The sequence below is a fragment of the Tubulanus polymorphus genome, chromosome 2 (genome assembly GCF_964204645.1).
Source record: "Tubulanus polymorphus chromosome 2, tnTubPoly1.2, whole genome shotgun sequence".
NCBI classification, from domain to species: Eukaryota; Metazoa; Nemertea; class Palaeonemertea; order Tubulaniformes; family Tubulanidae; genus Tubulanus; species Tubulanus polymorphus.
In genome coordinates this window covers 21,740,663-21,767,181 of record NC_134026.1, presented here as the reverse complement: position 1 = coordinate 21,767,181, position 26,519 = coordinate 21,740,663, and the positions used below count along the sequence as shown (strand labels likewise).

At 34.6% G+C, this 26,519-nt stretch overlaps 1 protein-coding gene across 2 annotated transcripts; it reads left to right on the top strand.

Moving 5' to 3' along the window:
• The first annotated feature begins 9,955 nt into the window (after positions 1–9,955).
• Positions 9,956–18,462, top strand: LOC141900005 (uncharacterized). 2 transcript variants are annotated; one of them, XM_074786693.1, is made up of 12 exons: positions 9,956–10,010; positions 12,241–12,331; positions 12,748–12,841; positions 13,062–13,124; positions 13,232–13,327; positions 13,788–13,883; positions 14,394–14,427; positions 14,543–14,610; positions 14,708–14,767; positions 14,869–14,923; positions 15,155–15,252; positions 18,163–18,462. In XM_074786693.1, exons 1-11 carry the CDS (start codon positions 9,983–9,985, stop codon positions 15,220–15,222), a joined length of 753 nt encoding a protein of 250 aa, XP_074642794.1. In that variant the 5' UTR covers positions 9,956–9,982; the 3' UTR covers positions 15,223–15,252; positions 18,163–18,462. The 2 variants fall into 2 exon arrangements, with proteins under 2 accessions (XP_074642794.1, XP_074642795.1); XM_074786694.1 differs by lacking the exon at positions 9,956–10,010 and adding an exon at positions 10,682–10,871.
• Positions 18,463–26,519: the final 8,057 nt, after the last annotated feature.

The following is a 26,519-nucleotide window of genomic DNA, read 5'->3' as shown; positions in this document are numbered from 1 at the left end:
TCCAAAACATATACTCGGTCCAACAGTTATATTCATTTATATAATAAAAAAATTACTCTCTACATCTTATAACTAATTCATATATCACAGGAATGTTATTCAAATCAATTGAATAACCATTATGATTTCTTATTTCTAATTTAAAATTATTGATATGTGGAATACAAGGTTTAAAATCACATTCAGCTAAATTATAATTTATTTGCGTTCCAAATTGTTTAACATTTTTAATGGTAAAATATTTAGTATACTAGAATTACAAGTTATATTTTTAGTTGCTTCAAATGTTTTTGTAGGATCAATTAAATTGCAATAAATATAAAAATGTGTAAAAGGTATTAAATTTGATATACCGTATATGTTTCCAACAATAAGCTTATCTGGAGGAATTCCTAACAGTTTAGCAAAAGGTTTTTTTTTACCATGTAAGCATGTCTTCTTGAAAATGAAGCAATATTCACTTCTTCATTATGATTAATATTTTCATCATCAAACTTTACTTTAATTTTATTAGAGCTCTCACTTTTTATGAATTTAATATTAAATTTAGAATCACCATTACCTAATCCAATCCGAGCTTTTCTATTAATTTCTTGCGCTAATGTTTCTAAATTATATAATCCTGGTGTAATCATAAGTTGAAACATTTTACTACCAAGTTTATCAAAAATAAAAAGGCTTCTATGTTCATCAGTTTTATCTGATATATTGTAAAATGAGTTACATAAACTTATATCTACTAATTTCAAATCAACACAATTCTTAAATTCTCTATCTAATTGAACTAGTAAATTATGTGATTTATAATTTGTAAGTCTTCTAGAATCAACAAATATTCTGTATTCTTTTAATTCTACCATTATTTATAACATAAAAAAAATTACCACTCATCACCACAAGTAATTTTTTTCCCTAATAAATGGATGAGAAGATAGCATGTGAAATTAGTGGTGAACTTCTAAGAAAAAGTAATATGGCTCGACATATGAAAAAACATGAAGAAAATTATAAACCCCCTAAACTAAACTGCCCAAAATGTAATAAATTATTCTCAAGAAATTATGTTAAAAAACATTCAGAGAAGTGTAAAATTAATGGCGCAACGGCTAATGTTGATAGTAATGAAAGTAATAGTAATTCTGTTGAAGTTGAATCTGAAGTTATTTGGAAAAGACCTTTCTTATTCTATGATAAGGATAATATAAAAGATTATCTCTGTGAGCAATGTCGAATAAAATATAGACCTGAAAATATAGAAGATTGGGAGAAACATCAATTTCGTAAAGCACATATGGATAAAATTTCTAATAAATTTGAAGAAGAATTCAATGAAAGAAAAAATAAAATATTAGAAAAAATGAAATATGAGAAAACGTGACCAGATAATAAAGAAACAGTTGAAAAGTTAGAAAAACAATATAATGAATTAACAAGAAAAACATATTATTGTAAATATTGTAAATTGATTATTACAGCAAGTAATTCAAATCTACATAATAGAACAATAAAACATAAAGAAAACGTAAGTAAATACCAAGAGCTTAATGAAGATCTATTACCAAGAAATTATAAACAAAAATGCCCACAATGTTATTATGCGACCTTAAGACAAGAAGGTCCTGTGCAATTTTGTGTTGATTGTGAATAGCTAAGGAATTTATGGGGTGAAGAAAAAACTAGAGATTTTCTCATAGAACCAAAATTAAATTATCTAGATGAAATTTTTAAAATATTTTCTATAGAAGATCATACACCAGAATATATGCAATGGCTTGAAAAAATGAAAATGATAGAAAATAAAAATGGTGAAATAACTAAAAAAGATATTATAAAAACAATTATTCCATCAACATTTAACACAAAACAAAAGAAAATGTATTTATATTTATTATTTAATGGTTATTATGAAAAACCTAAATTAACAGAAGAAGATATGGAAAATATAAAAAAAATATTCAAACAAATATTAATGTATCATTTGGAAAATAGAATAACAGATTCAATTAATTATGAATTCTTTTTAAATTAGATTGTAAATTATTTAAACATAGATATTATAATTCAATTTGATGAATTAACAAACAAAAAGAAACAAAGAGAGCGAGATGAAATGTGGAACAATATAACACGTTATTTAAATGAGAAAAATGAAATGGAAGAACCTGAAGAAATTATAGAAAAACAATCAGATGAAAATGAAGAACATCTAATGATTGAAAGTTATAGATATTTAATTGAATGTATTAATGAACAAAATATAGAACTTTTAGAAGATGAAGAATTAGAAGATGATGATTCAGAAGTTAATGATTCAGAAGATAATGATTTATTCATAATGAAACAATTTCATAGAAATATTAATGATTAATGGCCATAAGGTAATGTTTTTATACCATCATCTGAAATATGCCTTTTATCATCAAATGGATTCAAACTAGTTTTTTCAACTTCATTAATGTACATCTCATGATCTTCTGATTTTAAACAATTCATTTTATGTTTCATTACAATTGATTTATATAAACACTTTATATAATCTTGAAATTCTATATGTTTATCAACCACATGTTTTGTTATTCCTTTTAACTTTTTAGCTTCATGATCTTTTGTTCTATAACTATACATTTTACTTCTTATCCCAACAATTTCAATCATTTCATCACCCCCTAATTCATCTTTAAATTTACCAGGAATCTTTTTATTATCATTACTAAATAGTTCGTGATCTTTGGGATAATTGCTAAAATCAAAATGATGTTTTAATGTTTTTAAGTCTTTTGTTATGTCATTTGTCTTGATTTTTAGTATGTAACTGTCCGTATTTTTGGCTATTAATGGAAATCCACAGTTAAATGGATGTTAAATTAGAATATTTTTCTAACCACTTCGATTGATTAAATTCAATATATCTATGTACTTTCTTTAATTTCATTCCTTGTTTTAGATAAAATTTTAACATTCTATAATGAACGATATAATTGTATTTATTATTTTGAGTAAGTATTAATTTTTCTGTAAAACATGATCTTTCGGTTTTATTTTCTTCTGGTATTCACTTAAATAACTATCATCTACAGTTAAATGTTCTGGGCAATAAGGTAAGTTTCTTGTTTTAAACTTTATATTTTCAGGATATTCTAAATCAACTACAAAGAAATAACCAATTGGTGCTTCATCTTTTAAACTCATAATTGCGCTTTCCCAATCAGTTTTATCATCATTTTCAACTTCTGTTAATATAAAATTTTTATGTGGTTGAGGTTGCATCATTGCCCATATAAATTATTGGCGTCAATATATAATAATTTATATTCATCATTTGCTTTAAAATACCAATCTCCCATAACACCACTAATTCCACCTCTAATTGATTTTTCAAATAATAAAACCATGTCTGGTTCTTTTAATAAATCTAATTCTACATTTGTATATTTTAAACCACATTGCCAGGGTAAACCAGGACTAGAGTAGCAATAACAAGGATCAACATTAAAATGATTCAAATTAACTTCTCTAAATTTTTCAAATATGTCAGCCAATATCATAACATCTGATTTTAAATATAAATCAACTAATTCACCATGATTTTTCATCTTAAAATGGTTCCAAATATTTAATGTTCTATTAAACACTTCATCTTTCACATACTCCTCTTTTGATTGATCATAAAATTGATCTTTTAATAATTCTGTTACATTAAAATCATTGTGTGTTTTATAAAATGAATAAGGAATTGCACCTTTATATCTCAATAATTTAAAATCTTGTTCATTTTGATAATAATATCGAGTTATTATAAAATCATTATCAACTAAACTTTTTGATAAATTGTCTAATGAACTTGAAATCTATAAGAATCTAAAAATCTAATGCAACCAAATTGAAATGAAATATAATTTTCAGATGTTTTAGCTAATAGTTTAAAATCATATTTTCTTACATTTACATCATTCATAGCATTATATTCTTCTATTTCTTGATTAAATGCACCCAATTTTCCCGATAATTGTTTTATAAATAGATGGGTATCATAGCCTGATAAATTATGAAATAATATTGGAACGAAATTTACTTTTTTAGCTTGTAAATTACAATCTTCATGAGCAGCTCCACGATATTTTGAATTTAAATGATCATGATCTCTAACTTTTTTATCAAATGAATAAAAACGTTTTTCACAATAACAACAATGAGTTGCATAATTAAAATCAATTTCATCTTCTTTTGTCATAACTATTCTTTCATTTTTGTTTAATAATTTTGCAAAATCACTTTCTAATTCAATCATTTTGTTACAAAAATCATTAACTACATCTTCACCTCTAAAAGAAATATATTGACTTTCATATAATTCAGGATAATTTGATTTTATATAAATTCCATAAGCAGCAGCTCTTTGATGAACTTTTTTGATTGTATTTAGAATTGGTGGGTCTTGTATTGTGTCTTCATTTAATTCATTTCCTTTATCCATTGATTTTAATAATTGCTTTTTGTTATATATTTCTTTTCTATCTTGATCAGTTAATTCTTTATTCAACGATTCAAAATCCCCATAAATTACAAATGGAACAATATTCTTAAATTTATGATTAGTAAATTTCAATTTATAATCTTTTTCTGTTGGCATTATTAATTTACAAAAATCTTTATTATCACATAATTCTTTATGTTTTAATAATGTATTCTCAGTCATAAATTTAGATAAACATTTTCTACATAGATAAATTTTATTATGGTGATCACTTTCTGTTCTAAAGAATAAATCAATTTGTTTTAACGACATATAATGTTCATTTTCATCTTTTTTATAATATAACAAATCTATAGCATTTTCATCATCATAATATTCTGTTAAATATAAAGCTTCCAATGTATAATCTTTAATATTTTCACCTTTTGTCTTTGGTAATTGCATTAATTCGAATACATTTATTTTTAAATTATTAACTATTTCTATTTTAGGAATCATTTTTACAGTTATTGGATATTGATCAATTTTATATAATGTTTCATATTTCCGGTAATATGTTATTCTACAAACATTTTCCTGTGTTGGATGTAAGCAACTAATAATTGACCATAGAAAACATTTATTATCTTCATTTTGAATATTTATTACTGCTTTTGTTGTAAATGGTAATTTAATATAAGATGATGCTTTAATATCCTTTTCTGTTGTAAAGTTTGAATCATTTTTAAACATTTTATTACTTTTTGATGTTTTATTTCTTTTTGTATTATAAACATTTAAATCTAAATATATAATTTCATTCAATGTTAAGCCAGAACCCTCAAAATATCTTTCTTCAATATGACGTTTAAATTCATTAAATATTTTTTCTAACTTCTCTTTTATTTGCGTTTTTGAAATTATTTCTTCAGAGAGTGTTTGAATATTATAATCCATTTTTTCTTCTGACTTCATAAAACTTACTTTCCCAGAGATACTAATTTTTGGATATTCAACATCTGTTATCAAATCTAGTATTTTTTCTATTATTTCATTAAATGTACTATAATCTTCTATTGTTGTACCTTTGAAAAATCTAAATATAATAGCTGCAGGACCAATTTTACTATGTAATGTTTCTAAAATTTCAATTGTATCTTTTATTTCTAGTGAATCAATATAATTTCTAACATTTTCCATGTAAGGTTTATTTGAAATGGATTTAGTTTTTGAAGTTGTTTTTTTTTACTTTTTGAGGTTTATCATCAAAATAATCTTTTCCTAAAACATAATTACTCAAATTTTGATGGTGTTTTGCTGTTTCGAGATGTCTATTATAATTCCTTTTTGTTATAAATTCATCACAAACTTCACATTTTATTTCATCCACATTCATATCATCTAATCGTTCTTTTCTTTCATTTGTATTATCTAGTGTTTCAAAATCTATTACATTTTTTATATGATTTGCAGTTTTTTCATGTCGTGATTTTTGGGATTTATCGATGTATTTTTTACAATATTGGCAATAATATTGATTTTCATTAACATTATTGTTTTCTGGTTGGTGTTCATTCTCCCCCATTTATTAGGAAAAAAAATTACTTGTGGTGATGAGTGGTGTCTCGACCTCTCGACCTCTGATCTGAAAGCCTACTTTTCCAATTACTCATACCTCGAAGTCCTATTGAATTACACGCAAATCACAATTATTGCTTAAGATATCTAAACCTTTTCCTGGTAATTCAAAAGTGTCTCGCTTTAGAAATCATTCTATATAAAACTTAGCTAATTCTATTTGAACTAGAATGCGCATTGTGGAGATTACTTACTTGCAGTATTAATACAATAGATGTGACGATCATTTGTGACAAGTTGCTGATATATTTCAGTTTCGAGATACCGCGTTTACCAGCCCAAAAGATGCGATACATGCGCGTACTCTTTACCAGAAGAGGGGTATAAACGACCGTGTACGAGATGGCAAAACCGAACCGATGCAGCCAACATACAAATCGTTCCGGTCTTATCATCAGTAAACACACCACCAGAAAACTAGAGAGAATTCCCATTAAAGTGCATACACTAAGTGCCAGGCTGCACGCTTTCACCAGTCGGTTTCGGCGGTATTTGACCAAGATACCTGTCACCAGACAAGTTATTATCATACCAACAACAGCCGCGAAGCACAAACCGATTCCAATCGGGTGCTCCACGTTTAGATATTGCGGAGATAGTTTTCTGCAGCTCCTGGAGTCATCAGGGTTGGGCCACATGTACAGCGGACATGCTATGCACGGGTTTCCTTTCGTGATGTGCATGTCGATGTATTCGTTGTTCCGGCATCTATTGCATTCCCAGCAGCATTTTGACTCCAATGTTTGAACGTATTCGATTGGCTTGCACGGGTCGCTGCACGTCGACTTCGGTGTTTTCGAGGGAATCACCAAAAACTTTCCACCAGTTCCTTTTCGCGTGTAATTATACCACATTACCAAGCGTTTGTTGATTGATACCATTTTGGTGGATAGGTCATAATTTCCGATTTCAACCAGTTTAAATTTTCCTTCAGTAAACTGCCATTGGTCTATGTTATAAGGCTTCATTCCGTTACCTATATCATTAAAGAAAATGTGACCTGTTTTGCCGTCGAATGAAACATTGTATAGGTACGGTAACAAATGTTTAGTCGTGACGCACATTTTTGCTAGCGTTTTATTGAAATGTGAAAAAAGATCTGGACATTTCGTTTCAATCAGTTTATGTAAGGCCATTGCGTAAGTCAAAACTGTATCATGTGCCCTACTGTAAGTAAAGAACACCGACCGTCCCATTAGACTTTTGATAAACGGTGTGTCCACGAATTGCTGACACATTGATAATTTTGATGGTACCCACGTGCAGTTAAAAATTCGCTCCATATACAGGTGTTTCCAAGGATTATTCGTCGACAGATTTTTGTATGTGTATTTCTCGTAGATGTCAAAGAAATAATCTTCGGCTTTAAACTGAAACTCTACGCCTATACGTAATGCGCCGAGCGAATTTCCAAAGGCATCCAACGCTGCCGGTTCGATTGAATCGCTAAATATAAAAGTGAAATAGTTCGTCTTTGTTATGTCATTAACAGCTCTTAATAAACCAGATGCGGCCGTCGAATATAGAAATGTAACGACGACTCGGACTCTTCCGTCTTTGATTAATTGTTTTACAATCGTCCTCGTGTCTTCTGCGATGTTGTCGTCGCTTATTGCTTTACTATAAGCGACACAAACGGCCGGTAATTTTCGCGTAAGATGCACGATCATCTGCATGGCGTTGATTCCGTAACTGTCGTCGCGATAGAGAATTGCAAAATATTTCCAACCAAAATATCGAATGAGATCTACGATGACGATCGTCTGTGCGGCATCTGACGGCGGTAAGCGTAGAAAATACGGGAAATAAAATCGAGAATCGAGTTCGGCCGAAGTCGCCGACATACTTAACTGCGGTAGTTCAAACGGAGTGAAGATCCTGGATATGGCGACAGCCGTTGACGAAAAAACACCCCCAATAACCCCGACGAGGTGCTTTCGTGACATAAAATTTGAAGCGGTATCCTGAAATGTTCCAGCTCGGTGCAGTAGTTGCATTGCTCGACCGGCAGCGATTCGGGTACTCATACATTCATCGTAGATGTCCAATCCCAGCGTTATATTTGGTAAAATCGTGGCATTATTGTTTATTTCATTTACGACAAATTTAAACATTTCAGTCCACGCGATTCCCGTTGGTAAAAACGCTTTCTCGGAGCATCCGTTTCTCTCGTCGCTGTAATGGATCCACGATAAAACGCCCAAAACTAAATCTCCGTCAACTTCAAAGTGTTTATCGTCCAAATTGGGAATCTCAAAAGCGGCATCAGTTCTTTTCGAATTCAAAGCGATTATTGTGTATAATGATATTTGTAAGGCTACGAAACTCATCATCATCATTTTCATTAAGCCGGTAGAAAATACGTCCGTGAAGTAGAAAAATCAAATCGACGAATGCGTTGTCATCGCTTTTTCTCAAATGATGTGCGTTAGATAAAGCGGTTGGTGATGTAAATAACAGTCGGTTCGCGCGTCATAGTTGCGCTCTAAGCAATCAAAACATTTCCAAATACTTAATCTAATTCAGATGCTGTACGAATCAATTCTATATCAGATCACTTACGCTAGTATTCCATTTCCTGGGTGTGTTTCTTTCATATAAGCTTACATTAAATTTGCCAGAACGAATATTTCTCTCGATATTTCGTCGTTCGTATCTTAATAATTTTTATGTAATTCATGCGATCATGAAACATCAATCACGAACAATAACTGACCTCTTACATTTATGCTTCTTGTAAAAATCGACATAAAACTAACGTTGATAACACTGAATGAGAGGTGAATTGAGAGGAAAAATTTGAGTTAGAGTAATTTTGATTAATCGAAATGGTATAATTTTAACTCTAGGCTCACCGTCGAACATACGTGGAGCTGAATTCTGTTGTTGAATGTTTTCCGAAGCTCAAAACAGACTAATTTCAGTGATTTATCACCGCATCTAAATGACAGTTGGTCGCGTGGCGGTAATTGGGGGTTTCTTGCGTTTCTCGAACATCAAATCATCTACCCTGAGAACGTAATAAAAAGAAATCTATTCTTGATTCGTTATTTTCAGCTGATTGCCACGTTTATTCGAGCAACAAAGACTATAGGTGGAAATTCGCAAGATAAGACTAAATATCGTAGTCCATTTTCCTAATGAGTGATAAAACCAATCAAAATACCGTATAAATAGCGCACATTTATCATAATTAATCAGTTTACCCATCGAAATAGGTGGCAAGCGCAGAATTTTTATCTATAATTTTCTATCTATCCATCCATCCATCCATCCACCCAACCACCCACCCATTCAACCACACCCACCCAAACATCCACCCACACAAGCACCCACCCAAAAAAAGTGATTTTGGAAAATGATTTTGGTATTGAAGTTTCTTTTTTTAGGAGATGTGCCTTTTTTTCCTTGGAGGCAGTAAAAGGGACCATTCGCCCAGCCTTCTGTCCAGGTTTAAGTTTTGTTTCAAATGATGGGCTTCGGAAATTTGCTATGTTTATTTGATAGAATAGTTTTCAAATGTTCGCGCCAACCTTATTAAATTAGGCCGAAAGATCAACGTCTAAAATATTGTATCAAGATACCGTACGAATTTAGACGTTGATCTTTCGGCCTAATTTAATAAGGTTGGCGCGAACATTTGAAAACTATTCTATCAAATAATAATATAACAATATAATAAAAAATAGCGAATTTTCCTGACGATTAAAGAATGATTAGAGAAAAATAACATCTTTTCGGATAAAGTGGCGAAAATAGCTATTATTAGCGCTTCTGTTCGGCGGAAAAAGTCGGTCCAATAACGTGTGACATTTATTATTTGTGGGATTCGAACCCCGTGATTACATCATAATCGAAATGGCGGAAGACCACTCCGAACACAGTGTCTCGATGGGAGACATAAAAATGGCCATAGCAGGTATAAATATTAGTATTCTACCATATTCAACTGTGTTTTGAATACTTGTTTATATTTGCGTAAAACTATATCGAAGCCATGATAATCGGTAGCTTTGTAATTAATGATGGATGGCACTGCGCCAAGTGCCCTTTTAATTAAATACTCGGGTTCAAATACTCACCTCAACTATTATGTTGCTCCCTACCCAGAGCCGGGCCCTTCTTTTTCTGATGGTGCGCTGCCTTGGGCCTCCCTTTTACTTAGTCTTGTTTTTGATTTCAAAAAATTTTTCATTCTTGTCAGGTGACTTGTTTCATTCATTTCCCAACAAAGATTTAGATTACTTAAACGGAGTGGATATTTAACTAACCGTATACTTGGTATACGGCAAAGTATTTACTTCTGCTATTTTACCGTACATTATTACTATATATATATATATATATAGTATTAACTAATATAAGTAACAATAAAATCAGTATATTGGGTTTAGGGTTCGGGTTTCGATAGGGTTAGTGTCGAGAGGGTCCAGAGGGTTCCTTTTTACCCCTAGGGATAGGATTAGGGTAAGGTGGGGTACTATAGATAGTTAAAGCATTCGGGTGGTTTTCAGCGAGCTCGGTGTGGTATGACGCTGCACTAGTTATTTACTGGCCCGGGTTGGAGTCTCGCTCAATCCGCTCTATTTTCTCTATAACTCTGTTCTCCACACTTTCCTTGAATTTTCTAAGTCGCGCACCTCTGTGCGCATGCGCGGCGTAAATCAGCCAATCAGCGACGATGAACGGTAAAATAGCGGAAAAAAATACTCGGCTGGATACGGTAATATATCCACTGCCTTACTTATATATGCGGTCCGACTACTGCTAATAAAAAAAGGTAATTTAACCGGGCATGATCCAAAGGCAAACACATTCCTTCCCTAGTCTAGTACCTAACCGTTGTTCCCCAAACGAAAGTGCTCATATAAGGTTAATTTTCGTCCGAGGCTTTGAGCGTCTATTTCACCACTCAAAACACCATCAATTACCTCAAACTGACTGTTCTGTAATCAGATGGAAGTTAACTATTGCTTGTGCATATATTTGTAATCCTAAGTAGCTTTTGACGATCGTAGTAGCTCAAAACTTTTGACTAGTCGCCTCAAAAAATAGTTGAAGTGAAGCAACATAGCAAATAGGGCGGCTTTTCGTGGGTGCATGATGGGAGTGTAAATTACGGATTCGGACTTGAACTTGGACTGACATTGATGCCAATGCAGATATTATTCTTGTTTCAAATTCTTAAGGTTAAAATTGACCTAAATTAATGCGTTTTATGAACAAGAAATTACATTTAGAGTAATTTTAGAGAGACATATTGAATTTTCACATTTTATTAATTTAGTCCGTATTCGAAATCCCGATTGTGGCAATCAATTCATTTCAAATCAAATCAATAAATTCTCCGGTTCGCGATTTAAATCATCAAAAATATTATTATAAAACACATTTTCTAAGTCAACAAGGTAACTAATTTATTTATTTTAGTACAAAGGTTTGATTTGACACTAAAATCAGTTGTTGCATTGCTATTAACAGGAGTTAACCTCTATATGATACTTTCGCGTCAGACGTTGTAGGGAACCGGTAACAACGACTGGTATTCAGACTAACTCCTTCCCTTGTATGTAACACTGATGTCTATTTCAACTTCACCAAGTACCTTTTAGTGTCTGATGTACCACAGACACGAACAACATTTTCTCAATACTTTTCAATCACTCACTGTGACTTAAAACCACTAGAAATCCAGTTCCACTAATCCGATTGTGAAAAATTAACTCTCATTACAAACCTCACATATTCAGTTTTCTTGTTAGTATATTTTATAGTATACAGTAGACTAGTAGGTACTAGACTACTGTGCACCAGTATCCTTGCACATAGCGGGTAAATAGAGAAAAAATATTAATCTTCTGTTTCTGTTTTCATTTGAAACGACAATGTTGTTTCCATACGGGCATGTTGAGCAAGGCCCCTGTGATGCATACAAACATGTCTTTCACTCTCCAAACTTAACTAGAATGAAATAATCAACTAAGACGAAATAACTATTTGACGTCCATATAAGGAAGAAGTTTTATAGTTCTCTTGTTTAATAGTTTGAAACTAATCAACAGTTGAAATCAGTTCGATTTTCAATATTTTAACCCTCGAATCAAAACTTAGTGGAATGGCTGTATTGACCTTATTGCAATCAATTTCAGACATCTTACAAGGAGCTGATCTAAATGAGCTGTCATCAAAAACCGTCAGAAAGCAGTTAGAAGAGAGATTTAATGCTGATTTATCAGACAGGTACATGTTTCATTTCATGACTACGGTATTTCATTATTTTCAGTTTAGGTGTCGCAGTAGGCCTACTAAATACAAGCCCCCTCAGCTACCTATCCCACATGGTGGCATCATGGATCAATCTATTTCAATAACTCTTGTCTTATGTCTATTTCAATTTTAATGTCTATCTGAGAGTACGTCAGATGGCCTTACTAGCTTGTGAATTTTGAAACATGTAGTTTTCGGATGTACCCATATTCTGGGCGAATGTGCACGCTCATCAATCTTTCCGAGATGTCTTTCAAGAACTGTCATTCCGATAAATGACAGTTTCATTTCAAAGTTTACATCGTCGCACCGAAATCGAGTCCATTTTCAAGTAATATTTTTCTCGTTATGATATTACCCGGTATTCTCACGTTTTATGCATTTTGTAGGAAAAAGGAAATTGATAAGTGCCTTATGGATATGATCGATGAAAAAACACAAAACGGAAGCCAGACGTCTGATGAAGCCACTTCAGATGAAGAGGTATAGTTCTTTGAACATTGGATGTAATATATTTGGACTCTGCTAGTGAAAGGGTTAAAATCCTATACAAACAGTAATGCTAAAATAAGTTTATACTGAAGGAGCAGGTGTGTCAGTTTATTTTTATTCTCTGTTACACTCCAGTTTGTGTTGGTCAAAAATTGAATGTACTGTTTGATTTTCAATTAGGCCTATGATTGTTTTGTTTTTTTAATCATAGAGTGAAGATGAAGATGCAGATGAACCAGCTCCGAAAAAGGCAAAATCTGCACCGAAAACTAAGGTTTCACATCAAATATTTTTATATGCGCGCAGGATTTCTCGACATTTTGTCTTCGCAAATGATCTGTGAGCACGATTATCTTCAGTTAAACAACTTTATGTTTTTAGGCCGCCAAAAATAGTAAATCTTCCAATCGACCCTCACCCGGCAAAAGTAAAAAAGCCAAGTCTCAAGAAGTCATTGATTCTGGGGCTGAAAGCGAAGTAAGTGTAAGCAAAATAATTAAGGCAAATTTAATGGAAATAACGGAAACTCAAAGTTTTTTTTTGATTTAATTCATTATAGCAAAAATTTATGAATTTTTGTTTTTAGTGATATGATATGTCAGGTTGTTTTTAGTTCTCTCGTATGTCGCCATCAGATGACTTGTTTATGCGCTTTTGTGAAATCAAAGAGTATCATGTGCAATGATCATATGAAGGGCCACCATAAACTCCTTAGATTTCTTGATTATTTTTGTCTCTGTAGTGCAAAAAGCCCACTCGTTAAGAACATTTATTTATCAAGAGATTGAATGATCACAGATTTTATAGAACTTGGAAAACCTTAGATTTTTCAGTTAATGCTATTCATGCAAACTGATATGTTCGCTTTCGCTGAAAGATGAGTCCTCGGTTTTTGATGCCCTCTTGTTCATTTAGCTGTTATTTTATCACCCTCTAGGATGGGGACGAAGCATTGGCCAAACGACTTCAGGAGGAAGAACAAAATGGTGGTAGACGAACCAGAAAAGGGAAACCTCAACCTAAAGCCAAAAAGGTAAGAAATATTCGAAAATGATAAGGAACAGATTATCCCTCGTACAGCGCAATGCTCTGTAAATTGCTTCCGCTTCATTTTCTGATTTTTCACCCACTTAGGGCATATTGCGCTCACTTGTCTTAAGACAGAATCTAGTTATTGTTACGCAATCAGAGGCCATCTTAGATAGATGTTTGTTGATAGATGCACACAAAGTTCTTTTGGGGAAAATATGAACAGGTTCCAGCCAGTTAAAGAAGTATTTCGAAAATTTGTTCCCATTCTACAGGGTGCAGTAGATTACTTAAACTACTGACTTGATACTAAAATAATTAGGCTCGGGTCAAAAATGCTTGTGTGATCGCAGCGTTTGATAAACATTTCACCACGTACACACAGTGTCCCTGGAATCCTTCTAACTGTGGTGTTGATTGATGGCAGGTGTCTGATAGAGCAACTTGTTTAGTCCCTGTGACCACAGCTCCCTTAATCGCTCTTAATATTTCCTATGTTTATCTAAATCTTCAGGTGACTGGAAAAAAAGAAAAGAAAGAACGAAAAGGTGAATAGAAGACTGTTCATTAGCCCTTTTAGAACCCACTGCGGTATACCGATGTGGTTTAAAAGATAATAGAATTTACCAGTAATTAAGAGAGCTTTGACATTTAATTTTACAGGTACTTCCACATATTCCAAACCATGTAGATTATCACCAGCTTTAAGTGAAGTTGTCGGTGCAAATTCGGTACGCAGACTTCTTTCTAGAAATTCATCATTCTATACACTGGTTGATGTTAATAATTTGGCACTAGTCTGCATAAAACTCCACAAATATATTTCAGATGCCCAGAAGTGATGTTGTCAAATTCATGTGGAATCTAGTAAAGGAACGAAATCTGAAGGTAAATACATTTTTAGCCTCGATCGGGTCATTTGTCTCGGTAAGGATTAACTCAGTCCGATTACGGTGTACGTTTCATTCTGATCTTCATCTCTTTTGTAGGATCCTAAAAATGGACAGTTTATGATATGTGATGATCAGCTTCATAAAATATTCGGTAAGAGGTCAATCGTTTTAGCAGCAAGTTCCAACTTTTCAATTGGTTATCTTCATTAAGAATCCTTTAATCAGATTGTTGTACACAAATAAGGTAATTGAAAAATAATTGGATCGATGCCTTTAGTGGGGGGTATAAATCTTGAATTCATTAGTAACGGCATATATTTTAGGGAAAGTAGATTCAACTCTAGTATCTGCATCATTCTGATTTTCGCGAATGTGGTTTCAGGTCGCAAGCGATTACGAACATTCGGTATGATGAAATTCTTAAAAAATCACATCTTCGACGATAAGTAGCAGCATAATATTCACCCAGTGACATCCTTGGTGAGTCTGAGGTTTGTAGCAGCACTGTGCTGCCCTCTAGTAATCTAGAATTTTATTTAAAATGAAAGCGCCAACAATAAGCCTCCACCTATCGTGAAGTAAATGGCTGGTTAGCCATGCTTACATGTATATACTGGTACAAAGAAATATTCACTGATATTAATGCTAGGAAAATGATACCATCTTTCTCCTGATCGGTCTGGCCGGCTTATTTTGTAAATCCCAAATCAGTTCATTTCGATAGCTGGCGGGTCTGTTGTGGTTAGCTTGTCATGATTTAAAAAAGAAAAGTAATGTACAGGGTAGATAGGCGGCCGGCCAGGTTAACTTTTAAGCTCTGCAGTAATGGGTAACAAGGCATTGAATCTTTTTAGCCTAGCGCACAAAAATAGATCGCTTGTAGTTTTTTTCTTTATTGAAATTTGTGTTGATAAATTTAGCCTATTCGCGAACCAGCTGTGTGCTCGGTGTCTTATTGTCCTTATTGTTGTTGACATCGAAAAATTATTCGTCCTTGCCCTGATATAATTAATTCCGTTGCGCTGTTCATTCAATTTACAAAGTAGAGTAAGATCGCATTTAATGCAGGTCATTCGGGACCAATGAAGTTTGTTTTGTTAGAAATGCAGATTCAATTTACTCTGGATTAAAACTCGTTATTCAGATTAAGCCAGTTGAACCGTAATATAGGTTTGAAAAGTAAAAAGAAAAAACGTAGGAATAAACAATTCGTTTTTGATTGACGCTGTGTTCAGATTGTGAACACTTTCATTATTACGAAGTGCTGTCGTCGAACGTCGACTATGCAATTAATATAATTAATCGTCAGCCGGATTGATATTACAATTGTTAATGTGTGCGGATTGCACTGTATTAACGCCTTACAATAAAAGACTAATAAAACAGTTGTCATTATCATATTATTGAGTTGTATGGAAATTAAAAACTGGCATGCATGCCGTGTAAAGTTCCCATGGCTACGTGCTGTCGATGGGTACTAAGTCTATTTGATACATGCATGCACACAAACATACATGCATTGCAGATTTTTGTATTCACTCGCTCAATACTGAAAAGCTTTATTCGCCGAAACGTCGAATCAACTCTGCCAGTCGCGAAAGTGGCGTCGTGCGCGTGCGTAGCTATTTGACAGCGATGTGTCGGCAGATCTCTTGACTTAAGCTCGATAAATAGTGAGTGGTGTGGTTGCTGGCCTGAGAATCGTTTATATTCAATCGCACACTCTTGTTAAATGATGGAGGGGTTCTCCTTCAAAAAAACAAATATACACTGAAAGCCTTTTCATCGTTCAATATAGCGAATGTACAGTTAATTCACAGTGTATAATCGCATATTTCACTAGCATTGTGCACTCGATGGAGGTATTAATGGCAATGAAAACCGAAGCTGGAATAGAAATTTCAATCATTGACTCTAGTCCATGTTTCAATGAATGTAGAGTTCCTTATGTTTTCTCAATTTTTAGCCCACTTGGGACTTTAGTCCCAGCGGGCTATTGCATTCACTTTTCGTCTGTCGTCCGTCCGTCCGTCCGTAGACGGAATCCAGTTATTTTGGGAAGTTTTGAAGACGCTTCAAGGTAACGTCTTGATATTTGGGTTACACATGTATCTACCCTAGACACATCTTCAGCCCAAAAACTGGCCCTGTCAGAATCAAGATGGCCGACTAGCAGCCATTGTTGTTGCCAAAATCAGCACTTTTTACACATTTTTGAACTTTTTAAGGGAAATTTTGAAGACGCTTTGATCAATTACCTTGATCTTTCGGATATATGTGAATCCCCCAGGGCCCATCAACATAACAAAAATTGGGTCGGTCGGACTCAAGATGGCCGTCTTATGACCTTTTTAGTGCCCAAAAATGTAAATTTTGGCCCGAATTCTGAGTCCTGTAGCTTCCTACTGGTTTGCCCTTTCTCATTGCAATTTGTGATGGGTATTCTTTGGAAAGGGATGTTTTATACCTGAGACAGGTATTTCATCAGCCAATTATGACGCAATTGGCGGCCATCTTTGTGTCACCAGTACTCATTCATAAGTGGGAAAAAGTTTTTCCACATTATATTGACACCTAACCGTATTTTGCTACCACAATCAATTAGAAAGTTGTAGCTCATAACGTGTTCTATGATTGTGGTGAGTTTCAAGGTAATTGGATTTCGTATATGGCCACCAGGGGGCGTTGAATAATACAATATCTTCGCATTTCTTTATTATATTCGTACCTATGCATATTTTGTAACCACAATCAATTGGAAAGTTGTAGCTCATGACATCATCTATGATTGTTGCGAGTTTTAAGGACATTAGTTTTTCTATATGGTCACCAGGGGGCGTTGAATAGTAGAATAACTTAGTATTTCCTTATTATATTGGTACCTAGGCATATTTTGTTACCATGATCAATTGCAAAGTTGAAGTTCATGAAATGTTCTATGATTGTGGTGAGTTTCGAGGTCATTGGGTTTTGAATATGGTCACCAGGGGGCGTTGAATAGTAGAATGACTTAGTATTTCCATATTAAATTGGTAACGAGGCATATTTTGTTATCACAATCTACAAAATCGTAGCTGCTGACATGTTCTATGATTTTGGTGAGTTTCAAGGTCGTTGGTTTTTGTAAATGGTCACCAGGGGGCGTTGAATATTGAAATTGTTAGATTGTTGAGCATTTGAAACCACTTCCCAAGTGGGCATGGTGTCCCTGGACCCCTAGTTTCAAAGTCTTGCAATTCTAAAAAACTGAATATCTTATGCACGGCTGATGGAAGGATGGTTCTTAAAAAGCCGTATGTGGATAGTTAAAAAAGAATTAATCAGCTACTGTCCCTCTCCTAATTTTGCTAATTTCCATGCATCATTTTTCTTTTCCTCTCTTTTTCGTAGACTGCAACTTCCTAAATTGAACTGCATACATACATTTAAAGAGAACGACACATATGTTATAGTCAGGGTGGGTGAATTTCTCCCTGATAATGCGACACATCCTAGCAACACAGGAGGATGACGGTTCCGAAAAACAGTGGTACAGTGAACTCGCATACCGGTGTTTCGAATTCACCATCCCATGAAATGAACAAACAACTGGTCATCAGACAACTGAACGAGATGTTAGGAAGATTTTCCTAATGTGACTTAAGGAATTACGCACATGCATAAAGGGATAGGATACCGCTATATATATATATATATATATATATATATATATATATATATATATATATATATATATATATATATATATATATATATATATATATATATATATATATATATATGTATATATGTCAATGGAGGAGGTGTCTCTGCTTTACTTTATTAGATTAGCTTTAATAATGATTAATACTGCTTTGTTTAAAAGACAATTGTGTGCATTGATGGACGATGTACATTTATCATACTGGCAATATATTTTGCATATCAAGAAGTAAGTTTTTTATGTTATGAAGCGGAACTGCTTTCGAATTTCTCTATGTCAGTATTTAAGCAGCCAAGCTATCGCGTTCATTTTTTGTTGGTCCCTACGTTCATTTGGAGACGGAATCCAGTTATTTTGGGAATTTTTGATGAATTTTCTGGTTTTCGATTTTTTCATATGTAATGTATCTTCTGTAAGACGCTACATGTGCAGCTGAAAACCAGCCCCGTTCAACATCAAGATCACTGATAGGTGGCCATTGTTGTTTACCAAAATCAGTACTTCGACCACAATCAATTTGTAGCTGATGACATTTTCTATAATTCTGGACAGTTTGTATTAGTTCGCCAAGGGGCATTGAATATTGTAATTGATATAGATTGTCAAGTGCTTTCCCGAGTCGGCATGCCTGAGTTCTATTTGTTCGCTGTGTCCAGAATTCTGAAATGATGTGTTACTGATGGTCTTACCCATTGACTGCTGGTTAAAACGTTTGAAAATCATGTCAACTCATTACTGATAGCATCTTCCGGTGGTTAGCAGCCCCGTGCATCAGTACAGGTTCAGATTATCGGTGAATATATTTGTTGGTTCCACAGTTTTGTGTCACGTTGGACACTCAACTCGATGATGTTAGTCCATGAAAAATTAGTGAAACCCAAGATTGTGAATTAGCTTGTGTATTCCAGCTCTAATGAATGCTTTAACATATCGTAACATATCATATTAAATGTTTTTCTTGATTTGATATATTGTTACAAAGACAATCATGTTTGTTTAATGCACGTTGTATCAATCTGTAGCCCAGATCCTCCTCAGACACTCGACAATCACCTTTCGATTTTTGGTCATTGAAACCTTGTCAATTCTAAATGAACTAACTAATGGACAGATTAAATACACCAGATGTTACTCTTTTTCCTCCACCATATCTCAGTAAATGATTGCCAAGTGATTGTCTGAAGAGGTGGATCCGGGAAGCAAATTGATACCCTGTATTTGGTAAGTTTCGGGCCAAAGACAAGCGATTCCGAATTACAAATGCTCCACCTATCTACCTGTTGTAGCCGTATTCATAAAACCTTACTAGGCCTAGTTTCTCGCTAAGTTCCTTACTACCTATAGTTTAATTACACAGTTAGCAACCAACTAAGTTAGTAAGCTTTTCGGAATATGTGGAGTGTATTCTGGTCGAAACGAACGCGCCAGAAGAGAATTCCAGAATCGGTTGAGACCAATCTAAACTTGCCTTAGTTATTACTCTCTAGACTGTACGTCAAGTATTTTACTTACCGATAATTATGTGATTCTCTGATTGAACTTTGGTGCGGCATTAAAAATAAATCGTTAATTGGATCGACCCGGTCATCGACTGGCTTGAAAATGAATCAGTCGATGACCGGTCGGATCAAGCAATAATCAATAATGGTCATCGCGCTCATCCAACATGGATTGGTGTTCTCTCGGGATCAGCGACTAGATTCTAATGATTGAGATCGGTAACGCGATATTGAATTTCAATATACTAGCAGTTAGTTCGTGGTGTAATTCTTTCATGACAACAGATGGAGGTATATGTAGAAATAACTCTATTCTCAACACTTCATGCATTTCGAATATGGTTATAGGCACTCTTCTGTTGACTATTTAATCATCCGTCTGGGTTCGCATATATTCAGCTGAAGCTTTCCGAATGAATAATCGAGATTAATCAAAATGCACACAAATTCACTTCAACTTCAATAAGACGCGAATCGGGTTGCGGATGTACTGTACAACTTCGAATAAACAAAACTAGAAGTGTTCGTGCTTCAGTTTTTTAATTCGATTTTTTTTTCATGCGCTCTATTTTTTGCGTTGTGTCATTTTGCGGTTCATTGTTGCCTTTCCGAAGTACATTCAGGAATATGTTTATACATCAACCGTGTTAGACTATTGTGACCTGTTTAAATCGAGGGCTGTGTTATGCCATATGTATGCTCTATTTCGTAAGCGAACCTGTTTCATTTTTTCAACGATCGGATATTTCCACAAGCGCTACGCGCTATCCGATATCAAAAAGCTTGACGCCCGACGATTAGGTTTCCACCGAAGCTAGACTTACATAGCGCGTACGACTGCGGGGCGGATTCTATTTTACGACGTGAAATTTCAACTGTACCCGGGAATATCGATCGCGGATATTTCCATAGAAATGAAATGCGTCGCTACGGGGAAAATCATGCTTCGTATATTATGTCAACACGCAGCGTGTCTTTGATATATTAAAAAGTCGAGGCTGAGTAAATATCGATATATCGAGAGCAATTAAAGCCATTATACAATGGATGCTGTGTTCATTCAGATGTCAATATTATGACTTAACCATTCATCAGATCCCAGTAACAGTTTGAATATTTTCGGAAATGCTGCTAGTATTTGATTATCTGAGCACGATCAACAATGTTTTCCATAGCGTTACTATTTTGCGATGGTTTTTTTTTTAAGGAAGAGCTGGTCTTTTCCTGCGTATTATGTACCAAAATAGCTCGATACTATTCAAGTGTTATCCCATTAAATGGACGAAATTGGCCCGTTTTTATAAACTAGGTTGGAAGTTAACACGATTTATCTTCGCCAACAGGAAAATTTTGATTAGTTTAGTCATTGGAAGTGAAAAAGTTTGTACATATTAGTGAATAATCTGAATAATCGTTATTCGTTTGTGAAACTGGCTCCATACGTCCGCCACATTACCGAAAGTAGTGATAAATGTGGTTCCCTCGTGTTGAATCAAAGCCACTTCAAAAGCTGTTACCTAAAATATCTCTGGAACTGCATGTTATGTAATGTATCCAGAAGTTGATGTAAGACTATTGAAAAAACCTGGAGCCAGTAGACTGGTTTGGAATTTTTAATCGTGTGTCAAATTTTAATTCTGTAGCTAAACGTTGGTCGTTCGACAGCTTGTGAAATTTGCGCGGTCGATAAACTCTGATTGTACCGAAAAATTTAAACTCAGTTCAATCTGATTTTAGGGCAGACGGATTACCAGTTGGCCAGTGAGGTTGTGAACCTTGTATTGACACCTCATACTATTAGCATTGTTGATAGTATTTGTCATCCATGTCAGTTCATTACCCAGTCATGATTTCACGAAGTCTTCTTTTGTTTCATATTCATATAACATCTAATCTAGCTAAAACTCGCTTGATAACAATGTTGGTAAAAAAACATAAGCTGGCAATAAACAATTACTATGTATTGATATGTTTTCGGCTAGGTTTCATGTTGGCCCAGGCTGTAGTCGTTGTTAGCTCGAATGTGTGACAAAAATGCTACCATTGTTTGAATACGGCTTATGTTTCTTAAATGCAATGCGTTAATAGACATGGTGTCGCTGCTTCAATTCAAACGGCATTAAAAATAAGTTCGCCTGTCCTTTGTTCATGTTTCAAGACTAAGAGATGATTTGTGATATATTAGTGTCAGCAGTGAACTGCATGTATTATTTGTAATTCGCGTTCTTTGTACCCGGGAGTATATATGTACATAGTATTAAGAATTCGGTTTATATTATTGATTCACGATACGAAATTCAAACATCGTGTTTGTTTTAGTCAAGTGTCGAAGCATTTTCATAACTGATAATTTTCAAAAAAAGATTACTTTACGAGATAAAAGAATCATATGGAATATGGGTCTGTATGTCTAGAATGGGCGGTCCCTGTTTTACAGTAATAGTCAGTGCTGTAAAAAAGGCTTCTTTCTTGAATCGGGGAGGTGCGTTAGAATTTTGCAAGATGATCTCTATTTTTATAGGGTTATTTGCCTTCACTTGTAGTTCCAATGCCCAAATTCTAGCGTGTTTCTATTTTTGAAAAAAGTAGGACATAGTTTACAACGTACATGTACTTAGAATAGATATATTCTCGTTAAGTTTTGTTTAGCTGTCCGCATTTAACTATTCGCGACCCAATTATTCGCCAGAAAAGCTTGACTGGGTTTCTTTTTCACGTCATTCTCATTATTAAAATTGCCTATACGTTTTTTTTTTCTTTTCGTCAATAATTTCGAAATGCGTCCGGTCCCTAGTACGGAGACGTCGTAGACTTATCTCATCGATCAATCTGTCGTTTCGAACGACAGTTTAATCGTTGTTTTTCGTAGATATGATTTAAGGTCAGTGTTGATATTGAGCGAATATCGACGATTTATACGTGTGTGCGCGTCTGATAAGTGGCGCGACCCGTCGCAGACGATTGTTCACAACGCACTGTAAGTCGAACAGTTTTTGATAACGATACAAAAAATGTGTATGTGTCATTTATACTTGGGTTTTTTCAATTTCACATCTCAACGTGTTTTTCTGTTCGTATGCACACGACGTCTAAGTGGAAAGGTTTTGTAATACTACTGAAAATTAAGAAATATTACCAGTGACTCGTTATTTTTGGCGAGCACATGAGGCAATATGCTGTACAGTGGCGCTATCTGTGTGTGGAAGTTTGAATGACTTGTAATGTATCGATGTCCGATGACATGTATAACGGTTTAATCGCCTAGATATTGAAATTGAATAAACCATTTCTTACAATAATTTTTTCGTTGAGTTTTTAATGACTGTTCAATTCTCTAAACAGGAAATATTGATGGACCCAAATAGTCATTCATACACATGTGTTCCCATGTATTTTATCATTGCTATAAAAAAATCTTAACTGCCCTTGTCGGGTGCCCCTAAAAAAAAAGAAGAACATTCAAATGCTAGGTAGGTATGGCGCGATTCGAACGTGGGGACAAAACCCCGAGCCATGGCTGCTGCACTTGTTGATCCTGACAAGACTACCTATACGAGAGATTAGTTTACGTGCTATTTGGTGAAGTACAGTTTTTGGTCAACGTTGAACATGTCTTTTCAGCACAGCCTGTGTTGGTCCCGTATATTTCCATCAAGACACAAGGCATACTCCAAGATCCCCAGATTTACACAACTGACTGTTTGCTGAAATTAATGTTCATGCATCACAATTATATATTATGAATATACCAAAATTTGAAATTTATACTCGGGTACACCTGTGTCAATTGTGAGCCAGCTGGACTGGTAAAAATAAGCCTATATACCGGTATGATACCCTAATACCGCTGCGAAAACTGATAGTGTTATTTCGTAATTTCTCTTATGACATTAATCACGCAGTCTTTCGCTAAACGTGAGCATGTGGTATCTTTTCCTAGAACCCATATCGCTCTACCGGCATTTGCCACGTAACCACTGGTTATACCACAGAAAATCCGCGTAAAGTACATTGACGTGAAGTGACCGCAGACGTATTTGTGTGTTTGTTTTTGACATATATGTATGATAAAGCTTTTCGAGCTACCACTGAATCGGTAGGTATTTGCTGGGACTATTCAAATCAGACAGGGGAGGATCCAGAGGCAATTTTTGAATTTTGTCAATATCCCAAATGCGGTTTGATGTCCAAAAGGCAATAGGCTTACCGTGTACTCATGCACCGAGGGACCAATTCTAAAGAAATTGTCACACCCCAAAAGAGCATCGTAATGTCCATAAAGGCGAAGAACAGCCGCATAAGAAAGTTAAGCTTTGATGAAAATCTTGAGTATGCTCGGCGCGCTTCGCCGGTGTTAAGCGAATATTTCTTTTTTTTTGTAAAGAGGACGCACCGTTTGATCTCGAATCGCCGTATTCTGAGGCATTCACTGTGAACCTTTACCAGGGGCGGATCTAGGGGCTATATCAACTACCTTCCACAAAATTTAAAAGGGCACTTTCTATAAAAAAAAACAGCAAGGATGTAACGCAACGTGACAATCCATGCCATGCGAGCGGTGTAGATGACGCGAAGCCAGTATCGGGGGTTTGGGGGTCCGCGGATGCAATTTAAGTGGTCCCAAGTAGCTTAAAACACTAAAATTCAAAGTGGAATTTGCCTTTTTTAAAGATTTTGTCAGTATCGGCCCAGAAAAAAATCCCATTTTCCTTGTTCTTTTTACTATGTGCCTTTTTAATTGGATATGGTACACCTTTTTACCTGCCTTCACCAATCTTCTTAAAAGAGAGAATAAAAATCATAAAAATCTACTACTTTGATTTTGAAAGGGCATTTTGGAAATCTATATTGCGTCCGGAAGGCATGGAAGGTAAGCTGGATGCACCACCGCCATCGACGGCCGCTGAGCCAGGCCGTTTTCCATGTATTCCGGAAGTGGTGACTGAAAATAGTGCCCTTTTGAATTTCTGTCATTCTGTAAATTAACAATGTCTACGTGTATCTGCCTATTTAGTTATGGCTTTTATAAAATGGAATGGTGAAAATTGTATATATATACTAAAGCCATCCAATTTCCACACGGCCTTTGAAATAAACTTCAGAACTAAGTCTGATTCTCGTTTCTGTTCTCCTCAAAGCTCGTTTCAAATAAATTCGGCTCTCTGGGTCAAAAGCTAAAAGATGTGTTTTTAATGGAATCGTTATGTCATTGTTAATCACATGAGCGTGTCTCGTCTCGTGAGCACCGTCATGATAATTGTTTTGGAAAATACAAAGAATGGGCTTTTACGAACTACATATAGTATCGACAAATATTTTGAAAAGTTTACCCACATGTACTACGAGGAAGTTTGTAAACGAAAGCCTAGTCAAACGATTGATGAGGAATTACTTTTTGGCCTGACATACAGTCATATACAAACTCTCTGCGTTTTAAACAGCATTTTTATTTCATGAACCATCGAATCAGTAGCTTACAATGATTGTCTATTGGCTTTGGCAATAACAAATATTGGAACTGTTAAAAAGGCACAATCAATAATAAGATCATGGGGAAATAGGTCCGTTTAAAGAGATGTTTTAAGATTTTATTTAAAAGATTCAATAGTAAGACTATAGATTTAACTTGATCAGGAATTGCTGTCCAAAGACTTGGACCAGCCCTGGCCCTTTCGCCCAATATTGCAGTTTGATGTTGGCTTGACTAGTTCTTTTGATTGATTAGAAGGAATCGTGTATTGGTACGAAAACATTAAGAAGTGATCCTCTGCAGCGTTATTAAGTTAAAAGAACTTAAATTCAGCACTAACAGCGATACTTATATTATTAGAGCTTAATTATCAATGTACCTTGTTATGTCAATACTATGATTTATCTAGCTTACATGCGCATTAATTCGCATGTTTGATGTTGATTCGCATGTTTCCGGTCATATATTTACCATTTCGAACGAAGTCCGTGGTTATTTGCAGTATTGAAATGTTATTGATATCCGATTAAAATTACTCGGAGCATGGACTCCAAGTTTTTTGGGATATTTCTAGTTTCACACTTCCTACTGTGTTAGGCAGGGCGGTTACAGATCCCCCTATATAGATTCCGGAAGTGACTCACTTCGCTTTACATTGTTTAGTATCCAGTGAGTGGTTTGCTTGTGAATGCGCTCTCAAACTAGGCACGGGCCAAATTTGTCTCGGGCCTGAGCCGGGCCAAATCGTCTCCGTGTGATCGCAGCTTAACTCCTAGGGCATGAAATTTCAAATCAACAAAATGCTTTGAAAACCTGCAGTCTATTTTTGAAATAGCGAAATTACGCTACGTAGCATCTTTACGCTCTTTTGGAATCACCCCCGCTTCATTCTCAGGTCGGATATGCCACCAAAGAATTTATTACATAATCATAAATGAAAATACGTTGTCGATTTAAAACCTGTGCGAGGGATATCTCGATCACGTGTCACCAAACCTTCATCACGATTGTCGTTTGAAAAATCAACGTCGTCACCAGCTTTTCGAAAACGTGGCCATGATTCTTCGGTTCTATA

Coding starts and splice junctions, on each gene's coding strand:
- LOC141900005 (XM_074786693.1), top strand. CDS start 9,983: ATGGGAGACATAAAAATGGCCATAGCAG. Junction 10,011..12,240: donor CATAAAAATGGCCATAGCAG/GTATAAATATTA, acceptor AATCAATTTCAG/ACATCTTACAAGGAGCTGAT. Junction 12,842..13,061: donor AAGCCACTTCAGATGAAGAG/GTATAGTTCTTT, acceptor TTTTAATCATAG/AGTGAAGATGAAGATGCAGA.